This window comes from Triturus cristatus, chromosome 7 (assembly GCF_964204655.1).
Source record: "Triturus cristatus chromosome 7, aTriCri1.1, whole genome shotgun sequence".
Taxonomy (NCBI): domain Eukaryota; kingdom Metazoa; phylum Chordata; class Amphibia; order Caudata; family Salamandridae; genus Triturus; species Triturus cristatus.
The window spans coordinates 1,281,615,932-1,281,631,672 of NC_140590.1; the positions used below are offsets into that span (position 1 = coordinate 1,281,615,932).

A 15,741-nucleotide genomic window follows, 5' to 3' on the forward strand; every position below is an offset into this window, starting at 1 on the left:
GGCAGCGCGACCTGCGCTAGTGCAGCGATGATCAGAACACTTAACAGTGTGAGTCCGCCTTAAATAGGCGTCTCCCCAACCAGCACGAGCGTCGGGACGCTCCAAGATGGCGCCCGCGCAAGGACATACTCACCCCAATCAAAGATGGCACCCACAGCTATCCAGCCCCAGGACCCGGACCCGCCAAATGGCGGTGAGTTTTCACCAAATTAAATGCGAGTAAGGGGACAGAAGCCCAGCAGAGCGATGGATAAAATCAGGGGAAAAAACGAAAATCAGCCAAGATAAACTAAGGTATTTAAAAATATCAAAGCCCGCTGGCAGCGCGACCTGCGCTAGTGCAGCGATGATCAGAACACTTAACAGTGTGAGTCCGCCTTAAATAGGCGTCTCCCCAACCAGCACGAGCGTCGGGACGCTCCAAGATGGCGCCCGCGCAAGGACACACTCACCCCAATCAAAGATGGCACCCACAGCTATCCAGCCCCAGGACCCGGACCCGCCAAATGGCGGTGAGTTTTCACCAAATTAAATGCGAGTAAGGGGACAGAAGCCCAGCAGAGCGATGGATAAAATCAGGGGAAAAAAACGAAAATCAGCCAAGATAAACTAAGGTATTTAAAAATATCAAAGCCCGCTGGCAGCGCGACCTGCGCTAGTGCAGCGATGATCAGAACACTTAACAGTGTGAGTCCGCCTTAAATAGGCGTCTCCCCAACCAGCACGAGCGTCGGGACGCTCCAAGATGGCGCCCGCGCAAGGACACACTCACCCCAATCAAAGATGGCACCCACAGCTATCCAGCCCCAGGACCCGGACCCGCCAAATGGCGGTGAGTTTTCACCAAATTAAATGCGAGTAAGGGGACAGAAGCCCAGCAGAGCGATGGATAAAATCAGGGGAAAAAACGAAAATCAGCCAAGATAAACTAAGGTATTTAAAAATATCAAAGCCCGCTGGCAGCGCGACCTGCGCTAGTGCAGCGATGATCACATGCGATGTGACATGAATTGCGCACCATTGTCGCTAATTATATGCTTGGGAAGCCCTTCCCTGGAAAATGTCTCATCCATAAATTTCACAAGGTTGTGTGCATCTGGCTTGTTAGTTATCTTAACTTCCGGCCATTTACTGAAGTGATCTTTTATAACTATCACATACCATTGTTCCTGTGTATCGGTAATTGGCCCCATCACATCGATTCCTATTCTCTCCCACGGTATGTAGGGTGAGGTAATAGGTTGTAAAGGTGGTCTGAATGTGACTTGTGATTTGTCTGCGTCCATGCACAATTTGCATCCTCTGATAGCTCTTTCAACGTCTTTGCTCACACCAGGCCACCAGTACATATTCTTGACGCTGTTTTTTGTTTTAGCAATACCAAGATGCCCTTCATGGCATATTTTCAGAATATTGGTGCGTAACGACTCAGGTGGTATGAATCTTCCACTTCTTAGCAAAAATCCATCCTCCTGGGACAATTCATTCTTGACTTCCCCAAAATGTTTGAGTTCCTCTGGTAGCCTATTCTTTGCTGGCCACCCTTTATTAATTTTTTCCATGACTTGGACGATGGTATCATCTTTCTTCTGTTCAGCGAACCACTCATCTCTTCCAATCCTGCTGTCCTCTTCTAGAATGTTTGCAATGCACATTTCTTCATTTTCCTTGTCATTCTGCTCCTTATTCTTCATAGGCATTCTGCTAAGATAGTCAGCAACGACGTTTTTCACCCCTGGTATGTAATGTACTTTGTACACGAAATCAAATAAACGTACAGACATTCTCGCCAACCTTGAAGATGCCGTGTATAATCCTTTCGTGGTCAGAACTTTGGTTAGTGGTTTGTGGTCTGTGCACAGGTGGACCATGCTTCCCCAAATGTACTGCCTGAAATGCTCTAGTGCCCATACGCATGCAAGTGCTTCGCGTTCGATCACTGAGTACTTTTCTTCAGCTGGCGTTAGTAATCGTGAGGCGAAAGCCACTGTGTACTCTGTGCCCTTGGAGTCTTTCTGGGTTAGGACTGCGCCTATACCCTTGTTGCTGGCATCAGTCGTTAAGTAGTTCTGTAAGGTTGGATCATATCCTTGCAATGGTAATGCCGTGCACATATCGTTTTTTAGGTTTTGAAATGCAATTTCACAGACCTTATTCCATTCGAACTTGTTCTTTGTTTTGAGCTGTTGTCGAAGATCATAAGTTTTCAAAGCAAAATTCCTGATAAATTTGGAGTAAAACTCCACCAGCCCTAAGAACGATCTCAATTCATCCTTGTTGGATGGCACAGGAGAGTCCTTTATTGCTTGTAACAATTCCATTTTTGGACTAATACCTTCACCGGTTGTTTTATGGCCAAGGTAATTGACGGAATTACTTGCAAATTTGCACTTGGCATGTTCTGCGGTAAGGCCCTTTTTGTCCAAAATTTCAAGAACTTGCTCAACCCTTTTATCGTGTTCTTCCTTGGTCTTCCCCATAATTAGGATATCATCCTGGAAAAGTAAAATTCCTGTTACTCCTCTGAAGACATGGTTCATGAGTCTTTGGAACATAGCTGCTGCTGAGGCCAGGCCAAAAGGTACTCTGGTGAACCTGAAACATCCCTGTGGAGTAATGAAGGTGGTGAGTGACCTGCTGTCATGATGTAAAGGCACTTGGTGGTATGCGGATTTCAAGTCCACAGTTGAAAACCATTTTATATCCTTGGTGGCAGCTAACATTTCGTTTATTTTGGGAAGTGGGTACTGTTCTACAATAATGTTCTGATTGAGATCTCTAAGATCTACACAGAGCCTCAATTTTCCGTTGGCACGTTTGGCAATTACCAAAGGTGCGACCCATTCTGAGGCATCAATTATTTCGATAATTCCTTCGTTTTAAAGTTGATTTAATTGAGTTTCTACCTCCTCTCTGATGGCAAATGGGATATTTCTTGCTTTATGTATTATGGGTGTGTTAATTGGTTTAAGTTTTATTTTATGTTGATATCCCTTTAGCTCTCCTACAGTACCACTAAATACTTTGGGATATTTTTTGAGCAAGGATTCTGCGTAGTTCCCATCATCAAAGAGACTTAGCACTGGCTCTTCTTTGCTTGGGTCAAGGATGATTCCCAAACTTCCCTGATCCATCCACCCCAGTACAGATGGACCAACTTTAGAAACATATAACTTACTGTCTGTTTCACGACTTTTGTATCGAAAATTGAGTCTTTTATATCCACACACTTCAATGGGCTCTCCAGTAAATGATCTTATTTTTATATCTGGTTTCTCTAGATCATTTCCCAGTTCTTGTTCAAATTTATCTTTCCACACCTGTTTGTTGACTATAGTGTATGGCGATCCAGAATCTGCAACAATGTCAATATTTATTCCACCAATCATCATATGACATATTGGTTTCCTGGTTTTGGTTACCATTTCTTTTGTGCTTATCATATTTACATTTTCACCCCATTCATCATCAATATTTAACACGTACATATTAACGTCATCATAGTCAGTCATTTTCACTTGAGTTCTCACTGTACTCAATCATTTTAATTCTTTGCGGCTTTCTTTTGTTGCATGCCTTTACATAATGACCCTTCACCCCGCAATGCGTGCACTTAACTTCTTTGGCAGGGCATTTGGGATCATTAGCTAAGTGAGAAACACTCAAACATCGGTAACAATGAATTCCGGTTCTGGTTTCATTTTTCTTGTACACTGTTCTATAGTTTTTTTGATTTACATTCTGTTTGTTATAGTTCTTTTTCTCAACAACTTTGCTTACAACGTCCCCTTCTTTTTTTTCTTTTGACTCAGATAGGACTGCTTTTGCGCAGCGCCCTGTAAGTTCTGCCTTTCTGGCAATATCAATTATGTTCTGTAAAGGGTACTCTCCTTTAGCCCACAGATTATCTTGAATGTTTGAATTAGATCCTTGCATTACTATCTGATCACGGATGAGTTCATCATGCAAGTCTCCGAAACGACAATTTATGGCTAGGTTTTTCAATGCAGACACGTAGTCGTCAATTGATTCACTGTCACCTTGTTTTCTGTGGAAAAATTTGTAGCGGTCTACTCCGACGCAGACCGTGGGTTTATAGTACGTGTTGAGATAGTCAATGGCATTACTGAAAACGTCACCTTCATTTTCAGCTCTGATTTTTTTGTTTATAGCATTGTACACTTTTATGCCACCAGCTCCTAATGAATGCATAAGCATTTTATACTTTCTTTCAGATTTAATTTCATCATCTTCTTCTAGTGTGGAAATGTAATTCAAAAACTAATCTCTCCACTCTTCCCATCTGAGAACAGGCTCACCCCCTGCCCGTAAAAAGGTCTCTGGTGGTGAGAGATTCCATACGCACCCTGATGCCATGAGACAAAGTTTTGTTGTGTCTGCTTCAATTTAGAGTATTATGGTAGAAGAGTTAAAAGATAGAAAACGTGAAGTAAGCGGGCTGGTTTGAACAATCCTGTAACTAAAATTGTGAGGTAAATTCAAGGGATGTGTACAATTATGCCAACTAAATATTCATAAGTATATTGCTTGTGGTACAGATCACAGAGTATTTGTAAGTGGAGGAACTGTTCCGTGTACACAATGTGCCCGTGAGATTTTTACTTGTAAAATAGATGTTGAAAGCACCTACTACATATGCTGTTCAGCTCACTCTGACTCATCTTCATTTTGCTGAGTGCCGATTGCAGGGTACACGCGCAGCACCGGTTGAAGGTTAGTTGTTTAATCCGGGGCGCGCGTAGAGTTTTACTTCAGAAGTGAAAGTTTTCACGTAGTACGTCGATCGGCAAGACGTTCGTCAAAGCTAAAGACTAGACAGCATAGTATTGAAGAGGAGGGTTTTCCAAAATGGCGGCACGTTATTACGTGAGGGCGTGATGACGTAGGTTGCAGCTGAGAAAGCAGTTGTTCGTTGACGAATGACAGTTGACAGATGACAGTTGCACAGCGGTTGAGTTTAACGTTAGATGCTCACGATGACGCACTAGGCATGTGGTTTTTCTTCACAATCACTCAACAACGCTCAGGATTAAAAGATTTGCTTCAATGTCGAACCTTCTATATTTTTGAGAATAATAGCATCAACGTTGCAGGTTCTCTCATAGGAGTTACGGCCGAACGTTACTTTTTTTTCACTGAAGCACAACCATGAAAATTTTTCCGTGAGGCATAAAGTTCGTGAAAAAATAAAGGTTATCTTCTGTACCTTGTATTTCTGAGTGAAATTCCTGTCGTTGATGTTTTGGCAGAACTTAACTTGCTCGTCCGATCCTTGAGAATGCAAGTCTCATATCAGATTTTTTTTTTTCTGACGTTCGTGGGTTCCGTGTTGGCACTCGTCGCCAAGATGTTAAGAATACGCAGGAACGAAGTGGTGAAGTAAGTTCCTTTATTAGGAATGCCAACACATGCTCCAACAGGTAACGGAGCGGAAGACGACTTGCCAGGTCGGCGATCAGCTGTCAACTGTCAGGGGACAGCCGGCAGCTGATGACCTCACTGGTATGGTGTCCGCGCAGGGACACGTGAGTGCAAAGCATGAACGGTGTCCAGGGTAGGACATAAGTGGAACGTAACAAGTAGGAAGGACCGTCATTTTTATTATGTTCCTCCTTCCCACCAGTGACAGGAAGAGGCGATTCAATCTTCTAAGACCTTGTTCTAATGAATGTAACAAGGGGTTCAAGTTTAATTCTACCATAGCTTCCACAGCTGAAGAGATGCATATCCCCAGTTGCCTCGCTCACTACCCGGTGTTCAAACTGCCCAACATTGCTAGTGCAGATTACTTGTGTTTTCCCTGATTTAACTTATACCTCGAGGAGAGCCCTAAAGTCCTTGTTGTCCCCTCGATCTCCACCAAAGTTTGTGCTAGGTTTGTTGTAACTATTGCTATATCATCTGCATATGCTAATCATTTATATTTTGCTTGCCCTAATGCCACTGGGTTAATCTGGCAATTGCTTTCCAATTTTACAATCAAGGGGTTGATGTACATCGCAAAAAGTAGTGGTGAGCATGGACATCCTTGCCTTGCTCCCCTGGAGATGAAAATCTCTTCGGATTCAAACCCCATAATCGGCAATTTAGTCCTTGGATCCGAGTACAATGATTTGATGGCTCCAACGTATCCCGGGCCAAAACTATATTTTTTTAGTACTGCCCCTAAAAAAGGCCAGTACACCCGATCAAACACCTTTTCGGCATCTAATAAAAACAGGCCCATTTTTCCCTGTGTGGATTCGGTAATGTCAAAAAGTGTGATCACTTTTTTGATATGATCTACAGCCCCACAGTCGGGAATAAACCCATGCTGTGTAAGGGATAATAATTTAGTAATTACATTACCTACACAGATTGCCAGGATTTTAGAATACAGCTTAGCGTTGCAACTAATTAATTTTATCGACCGGTAGAATCCTGGATTCAAAGGTTTTTTTTGTTTTTTTTTAAATACAACTGTTTATGTTTCTCCCCATGAAGATGGTGTCTCCCCTAGCTGTGCTTTTCTAAACACCACCAACATATCCTCAATAAGTTCTTTTAGCAATACCTTATATAACGCCAGTGGGATATTATCTGACCCTGTAGCTTTCCCGGTAGCTAATGATTCTATTGCTGTGGCCACTTTTTCCACTGAGATTGGTTGCTCCAGAACAGACTGATCTTTTGAGCTAAGCCCAACCCCATCGATTAAACGTAATATTTCAGCATAATTCCGGACCATAGACTGCCCATCCTCTGTGTATAATTTCTCATATACGTTTTTGAAGACTTTCACAATTTCAGGGAGTATTACGTGTTTCACACCTTCCTCATCCTCAATTGCCTCAATCCCTATGGCCACTTCCCTTTGCATAGTTCGAAGAGCCAAGAGGTGACCCATATTCTCCCCATATTCATAGCACTCCATTTTTCGTGTGTGGAATTTAACAGAAACTGCCTAGCTAGGAAACTGCATTATCTTAGCTCTAACAACTACAATTTTCTGCTGAATTTTGGAGTTGCTAATATTCTGGGATATTGTGTGCATTTGACACTCTTCAACAAAAGACAGCTCTTTAAGGGAGTTTTGCATCTATTTACGCATCCTCCTTTCCTGATGTTGGGTATAACTGAGGATTTACCCCCTGAATCCCTGATTTTAATGTGCCCCAAATCACTGTTTCTTTCGTTGAACCCCTATTGATCTAAAAAAATTGAGCCGTTCAATGTCGCATGTGTTCTAGATGTTCCTCAGAACACGGAAGCTTCCTATTGAAGAGTCATTTAGCTCGTGCTTTACCATTCATCGGCACCTTTATGATCAGAGGGTTATGATCCGAAAGCACCCTAGGGTGTCCCTCAATTGAGGTTTGGCTGCTAAGTGCCTTGGATATAAAAAAAAATATCCAGTCTGTCTAATTTATTATACAAGTGTGAGAAGAAAGTATATCCTGGATTGGATGCCATACCTTTCCCCAACATATTGTCATGCCTGTGATTTTCAACCAACCAGCTGAGTGTATTCAAAAGCATAGGCTTACTTCCTGTATACCCCTGGGGGAAGTCTAATCTTTTATCCACCTCTAGATGTATATTGAGGTCCCCGTACATTATCAATTGAGTCAGCCATTTCGAGACCTCAACATTAAATAAAATCCAGAGTGTCAGCTTCATCTGTATTGGGTCCATAGATTGAGCACAGCCTAAACCTCTCTCCCCCAATCTTACAATCTATAATTTATTTATTTATTTTTATTTTACTGAGTTTTATATAGCACGAACTTGACCCGAAGGTATCGGGTATCAGCGCGCTTTACAAAGCACCAGTTGCGTTACATGAGGACACATTAATTATTTATTTATTTTGTTAGGCAAGGGGAGATTAAGGGATTTGCCCAGGATGTTCAGAGTCATTGCCGAGACTCAAACCCAGTTCTCCAGATTTGAGGTCTATCGCCCTAGCCATTAGGCCAACTCCTCTCCCTAAAAAATGACACCTACTCATTTTATCTGATAATTTCCGAAGTACTGGGCAACTAGAACATCTACAGAGTATAGCTACCACTCTATAAGCTAACCCTTGTCAGAGGTCCAGTCCAAGATCCGAAAATACATTTCCCTTACACCTAGGGATGTGGGTCTCCTAGAGGCAGATAATATCAAACTTCCACAACCTCAATATCGATGCCATCCGATGCATCTTGGCTCTATCATTCAACGCACATATATGGAGTGTGGCTACGGATAACTTATCATCCCCCATAACATGTTTCTAAATTCCTACCCAGCATAACTTTGCTTGAGACAATCTAAAACTTTGAAACTCCTCACATTCCCCTCTGAAACTTCATCTTCTGCATCTGCCATTTCATTATTTGACAAAGTTTTGCGACATTCTGCCTGAGAAGCCCCTTGAGAAAAAGGATCTTAATGAATCATTGAGCGATGCAAAATTCTGCTTGCTGGCCTCTGAATTAATGCTCTCTTTCCCACCCCCGGGGCAAGATGCCGGCAGCGTGAGCGGCCGTCGTCCCTTACCTCACCCAATGCTGAAAGCTAATGCGGAGAGAGGATCAACTGGATCTTGCTGGTGTGGCGGTGCGCAGCTCTTTGGGCTCCCCTATTCTGTCTCTGCGACTTTATTTCTGGTTTGTGGTTCGTGAGCCCGAGTGTGGAGATCGCATCGCGGGAAGCAGGAGGGAGGCTGTCCGCGCAGTTTGAGCACTATGTGTGCGAGCAGCAAGCAGTGCGCACAGCACGCTCCAGTAATCCAGGCAACGGCGGAGCAGTCTCTTGATCTTTATATGCCGACCACTGCTCATGGCGCCTAAGACGGCGAGGGGCGTCAAAGCCCGGGTTGGAGAATCTGCCTCCAACGCTAAAACTGTAGACAGACGAAGTGAGTCTTTCAAGAGGCTACCGGATGCGAATGGTGCTTCGAGTACAGTGGGAATGGGTTTGGGTAGCTTAAAAACAAAAAATAAGTCTAAGCAACACTGGGAGAACTGGGAGTACAGAAGGAAACTGTAAAATGGGTGAGAAATGCATGGGTGAAGGGGCTGGGCCAGTGCTGGGTGAGAAACCCAACAGAGGTATATCTGGGGGAGTCAGCCTCAACTGCTCACAACTTAAGGCCTCTAAGGAAGGTATTGAACTGACTGAGTAACAATGGGGGCCAGCATATATCAACTCAGGGGAGCAGCAATTACTCCGGTGCTTGTCTGATACTGATGTAGGGGAACTCTTTTTTTCCCCTCTCTGACCACTCTGATGGAAACGAGGAGAACCTGGAGTCACTTGGTGACTGTTCTGACAGAAAGGATTCTCAAGAATCACACAAGAGCATACTCAGCAATGAAAGCTCACCGCCAGATAAAGCCGCTCAACAGGTAGATCTGCTGAAGGTGAGAAAGAAGCCATCTCGGGAGCTTCAGTGGGACTATACAGATACTCCAGGTTTAGGAGGAGGCAATCCACCAGGGGCCCAGATACTCCTACTTTGGATATCATTTACCAGAGCATTATGGCACACCGGCAGGAGACGCGTTCAGAGAGTCAGAAAACCTAGTCAGCGAACAGGAAAATACAGGCAGCTATAAGAAAGGTTGCAAAGACCTGCTCAGAATTAACAGAATTTGGTCCGATTTCCTTTCTTGGGTGGTGGGGTTGGAATGGGGGGAGGTGGGATGAGGGTGGACGGAAGGTGTGGTGGTGGGGGATACTGAATAAATTCCAATGCCTCGGACACAAAACTGTTGTGGGGGGAGGAAGGGGGGCAAATCATGCAGCTTGGCCTGATTCAGACTGCGGGGGATGGAGGGAAGGACAGATGTGGAAAAACAAAAGGGAAGTGAAAGTGAAGCGTAAGTCCCAGACAGCAGTCCGAGCTGACAAGGGTGGGGTAAGGATTTAGGGCCTGTAAGCGGCTAAGGCGGGGCTGGGAAGCAGGCTCTGCCGCCACAATTGATTTCAAGCAAAAGGCCAATTCCCACCTTGCACCCGGCCTAGATTACCAGCCATATTTACAAGAGAAGGAACCAATGCTTCGGAAGCGGCAGTCCCAGCTAGAGAGCGGTGGAGAAATAAAACCAGACTTATTGGTCTATTTTTTCAACATTCTATGCTTTTAGTAAACAGCAGGCCACTGGCAGCATGCTGCGCTGGTTACTAAAAGCATATAATATTGAAAAATAGAGATTTGCGAGCCGCGCCAGGGAAATGAAAGGCACGGCTGCCATTGTTGAAGATGAAGGCGTGCCTCGCTACATGTGCTGTGTGCAGGGTAAAGTGGGGGAGCTTGTCGTGCCTGCAACAGCAGCTAGGAGAAGGTCATTAGTAAAATAGTGCTTACAGACGGGAAATAAACCATACTGAGTAACAACAAAGTAAGAGGGCCAGTCCTCATGGGAGGTTACAAAAGGAAGAAAGGCGGTACAAAGGAGGGACTACTAAGCCTATTCACGAATCAAAAGCAACCATTTAGAAAACAGAGTAACAGGAGCCAATTGAAAAGATGGGCGGAACACGGGCAGAGCTTCACGTCCACACCTGAATACAGCATGTCTTGAAAAGACAGCACAAGCGCTGCCTAGGTGAGACCAAAAAAACCTGCTTTATTGAAGAGGCAGTCACAGACATGGTTGTCTGCTGACCCCAGCAGACCACCATACCTGTGAGTGCTGGCCATTTCCAATGGGTCACAAATTGCGACTTGCCTCATGAATATTGATGAGGCAGGTCATTTGCGACCCCATGGGGAATTGCTAAATGGGTCTGGGACACATTAGAACATTCTGTTTTGCAACTCGCAAACTGCGAGTAGCAAAAAAAATCGCAATTTGCGAGAGACAAAACCGAATGGTCATACATCAGGCCAATAGTGCTATGCACAGAAGCCCGTGGAGGGCCCAGTTACATTTTGCGGCACCAAATACCCAGGCTGCGTATTCTGGATTGACCCTCATGTCTCCTTAAACGACTACAAGACACTCTCTGCCCCTTTATCTCACTATTGCAGGTTCCTGCTTTCTCCCTCTGTAACAGTTTTTCCGTCTTTCTCTTTCTCCTTCTTTCCCCTTTCAATGATTTTCCCTCATTTGCTCTCAGGAAATGTCAGTTGAGGACAAATAAGTGCCCATCCACAAAAATAAATGCTGATGGTCCCCCACTGATAACAATAGATTCAAGTAAATCACTGAATGCAGGGAACATGCAATGTCATGTGTCCAGTTTAACAGTTCCCAAAAGACATTTTGTGCTGTAACCATTGTGCGATGAGTGAAAAGTATGCAAATAAGCATAAGTTACATAATAATAATGTGTTTTGTAAAGCAACTGGTTACTTCAGATGGTGTGGCCCTGCAATGAGCCCCTGACCAACAAGATGAACAAGAATCAAAAGACAACGGGGAAGTTATCAAGAGGTGCAGAACAACCAGGTTTTCAGGTTGCTTCTGAAAAAATTCTCCAAGTGTGCTGCTCTTCGGATCATTAGGAAGGGAGTTCCACATTTTGGAGGCCAGAAAGGAGAAAGAGCATGCCCCCATTCTGGCTTTATTTACCCTCGGCAACCTGGCTAGTTTTGCTGCAGATGGATCTGAGATCGTGACCAGGGATGTATGGTAAAATCATGGATGCAGATATTTGGGGCCTTGCTGGTGAAGAATGCGGCAGCAGAAAAAAATGGCTTTGAACTTAATTCTTTGGGTTACTGGAAGCCAGTGCAACTGGTTGTGAGCTTCCGATGCAGAGGATCTTCTAGGGAGGTTAACACAAGCCTAGCTGCGGCATTTTGAACTCTCTGAAGCGAGTTGAGACTGCCCTTAGTAGCCCCGAGATACAGGACAATGCAATAGTCCAGTTGGGAAGTAATAAGAGCATGCACAATGGTTTTACGAGACTTTATCGGAAGTAAGTCTAAGATTTTTCTAAGGGCCTTAAGGGTATTGAAGCACTTGCCCTTTGTGTTTTTGATCTTATCCTCGAAGGAGAGTTTGGAATCAAACCAAACGCCCAGATTTTTAACTTTCTGTTTGGGTTTCGGGGGCTGACCAAGGGAGATGGGCCACCTGGCTGAGGTCCTGATCGAGAGGGTTTTCCCTACTATCAGGAGTTCCGTTTTGGTCGCGTTCAATTTCAAGCAACTGTCAGTCATCAAAGTGGCAACTTCAGCCAGACACGATCTGAAACAATCTGCTGAGATATAGTTGGGTTCAGAGAGAGTAACAATAAGTTGGTTGTCGTCGGCGTACAACACCAATTTAACCTTGTATTTGTCAATGATATCCGCTAGTGGTCAAATATAGATATTGAACAGGGTCGGACACAGGATAGATTAGGGAGGGGTGCGGCGCAGCGGTCAGAGCGACTGACTCTGGAGCGTGGGGTTCACGGTTCGATCCCTGGTGCTGGCGGCAGCTCAGCATCATGTGACTCTGGGCAATAGCTTACTTAAAAACCCAGACGGCCCCCAGCGCCTTGGAACTCTCAAGGAGGGTGATATGTTTCCGCTTTACAAACAGGGATCATCCTTGAGGAACTCCTTGAGCCAAGGTGAACGTCTCAGAAACATAGGGCTTTTGCGTAACCTGAAAGGTTCGATCCTGGAGAAAGAACTTAAACCATTTAAACGCCTTTCCACCGATCCCACACTCGTGGAGCCTGTTAATTAGGAGGCAGTGGGATACGGTGTCAAAGGCAGTTATATAAAAGGGCGGAAGTCTGACCTTTGTCCGCATTCTGTCTGAGGACTTCCTTTGACAGGAGAAGAGCCAACTCAGTGGAATAATGAGTCCTAAAGCCTGATTGAGTTGGATGAAGCGCTTCTTTGGATTCTATCAAAGTGGTCAATAGATTGTTCACGTTTCTCTAAAATTGTAGCACAAAAAGGTAGAAGAGATATTGGTCTGAGATTCTCTAAGACGGAGTGATCCAGTGCAAGGTTTTTCCGAATGGGGTCACCATGGCATGTTTTCATTTCTTGGGAACTGAACTTAAGTTGAAAGACTTGGCAATCAGTTTACATAGATGGGGAAGGATAACAGTAGTGCCGAAACGCAGAATTTTGAGGGGGGGCTGGGTCAAGTGGCAAACCTGATTTGACAGTCAAAAAGAGAGAATTGAGTTCATCCAAAGAAGGGATGTCAAAACTAATCATATCACCGTGGTTGGTCACAGGTCACTGGATAGTCTTCCTTATGTGCAGCCACGGAAAAGGCACCATAGATCTTTGCAACTTTTGAGGAGAAAAAAAGAGGCATGAAATATGTAAAGAACAATTGGGATTTTTCTGAGTTTGCAAGAGCACAAAACAAAATTGCCTAGGCCTATACCAGAACTGACCAAATAGCGAGAGATGCTGGCTGGAGGAGCCAATGCTCATGGGAAAATTCTAACATGCGAGAAGGCTCAACATAGAGTGGAAAGACTCAGCTTAAGGTTGCGCACCGTCACCCATAGGAGGGTTGGAGGTCTTGAACAGACTGATGCTCTTGCAGGTGCAAGCAGGTATCAATCAGTTGAGGGATTTTAAGAGACAAGAGCACTGATCACTAGCTCATGGAACAAGACCCTGCAGTGAGAGCTACGCTGAAGTAGAAAACCATCTCGATCTAGACACAGGCCTAGATCCAATAAAGGGATGCCGAAGGAAGGGGGGAGCAGCACATTCACCACTAGAAAACCATGTACAGCCAGATCTACTAATACCTCATGAAGTAATTTTGCATGCAATCTACCACTACCAGGAATCGGCAAGTGGAATATCACCCGATATTTGAACATGTCACATGCTGAATTTCTGCAAAACAATACATTTTATGTGGCTGACCCCAGTGCAATTGTAGGCATATAGAAATGTGTACTGTAGGATATACCTCAAATAAAAATCTCATGAAAGAGACTGCTAACATGTCTTCGTGCCTTGGTATGGCATTTGGCATTATGGTAAAAAAGATTTTTTTTTTGCCTGAATGTCACTCAATGACATTCTTGGTGTACACCTCTTGGTAAATTTGATATTGCAGTTGTCTTCCACTCAAACAAGTTAGTCATGTGTTTGTCATGCATCGCTGCACCACCTGATTATTAATCATTCTGGGACACAGTGTGCAAATTAAAGCACTTTGTGTGATCTAAATATTTGTTTTAATTAAATAAGAAAGGTTTACCTGAGATTGAAAAGCCTGTTCAATTGGTTGAAAGTAGCCAGTGACAGCAATTCTGTCCCTACAATGACATCTATATGGTCTTAGTCTGGGGATCAGATTTACTGAAGTGTGTTTAGATTCCTTGGGGTGTTTAAGCATGGAATACCACGTCCTGTCTACAGTTGCAGATGAGCAAAAAAATAAACACACATGATGAAACACAGGTCCCCACTAAGTCAATCAAACAAAATCGCTACAGATGTTTCTGAAGTTGTTTACTATCAATTAAAAGACATTGGCTTGTGTGGACTTGGGTTCATGTCCCCATGATGCAGTCATGCCACCACAGCTTGAGTGTGTTATCACACCACAGTGTCCAAAAGGGCAGTAAAACACACACACACAAACACATCTACGATCTAGTTAAGACCCTCTGGTGATTGAGCAGCTTACCTGCTTTGGGGTAGGTTGCTATGACAATGTCATCACATCGTGCTTGGAAATTGTCGATCCGCTCCCAGTTTTGGGAAAAGGCCCAGATCATGGGAACACCACGGATAAGTTGCCATTCTCGCCGGTAGTAATCTTGCTGTTCCGCCATGCTGAGGAGTGAAATGTTCAAGTGAGAAAAATGTGGGTAACACCCTTGTGACACTATGAACACCAACATTATATAGCCCCTAATTTATAAGGCCTTTTTTGTATTAACACTTTGTATTGGTTTTACAGCAAGAGACAGTGAACCAGCAATTACATAAACAATTCAGCACTCCCTCTGTTACAAAGCCCCTCCCGAAGGCTCCCTGGCCAGGCAATCCAGTGATAATCCCCCCCCAAAAAAGGGGCTTGGGGCCAGAGCTGCCGACTCGGGAGCTGGGGATCCGAGTTCATATCTCGGCGTCAGCTCTACATCCTGTGATTCTGTCCAACTCACAATCTACCAATGCTCATGGACAACGCCTGAATACCCTCACGGGTGAGAAGCCGTGCTATATAAATCTACAAATGTAAATTTCATTAAGGTTTGTTGCAATATGGAATGTGTGTGAAGGGAGTCACAGAGGACAGCCTAGTCAGCCGTCTCAAGGTAGCGTGCCTCTAGCTCTAATATGAGCTACTCAAATTCTCTCTCTCTCTTCTTTTGCCTGTATCAATTATTACGCTATTGAAGGCTTTATTCTGATACTCCTTATCTTCAGACCTGCATCACCTTCTAATATCTTAAGTATAAACCCGTTAGAGCCCTCTGTTTTAGGGCCTTAGGTCCACCCATTATCTTAAACTTCTCCTTACTATCCCTTGATGCTTCTTCCAATCACAATTTCCCCTCACCACCATCTATCCCTTTCCCTTATTATGTCTCAATATTTCTTCTTTTCTGTCAGTTTGGTGTAATAATCCCACATTTCCACCCCTTGTATGCCTCGTTTACCTCTTTCCTAAAGTTACACGGTGCCAAAAATTCACAACTTATCGCCACAGTTCTCCAACTTAGATTTCACAATTCGGACACTTAGGGCTCATTCCGATGGCGGTGAAATTGCCACCGGCAGCCTGCCGGTGGCGGTTTCACGGCCATCTCGAAGCA

At 44.2% G+C, this 15,741-nt stretch overlaps 1 protein-coding gene across 4 annotated transcripts in view; it reads right to left on the minus strand.

The window, feature by feature from the left end:
• LOC146811879 (sulfotransferase 1B1-like) overlaps positions 1 to 15,741 on the minus strand; it is a 368,180-nt gene that overhangs the window by 243,420 nt on the left and 109,019 nt on the right. For all 4 annotated transcript variants that reach the window (XR_014966788.1, XR_014966789.1, XM_085618837.1 and 1 more), the window contains exon 2: positions 14,607 to 14,755. Coding sequence is in view for 2 of the 4 variants with exons in the window: in XM_085618837.1 (XP_085474963.1) it covers positions 14,607 to 14,755 (149 nt within the window). In the remaining 2 variants the exon portion in view is untranslated. The remainder of the gene's footprint in view (positions 1 to 14,606; positions 14,756 to 15,741) is intronic.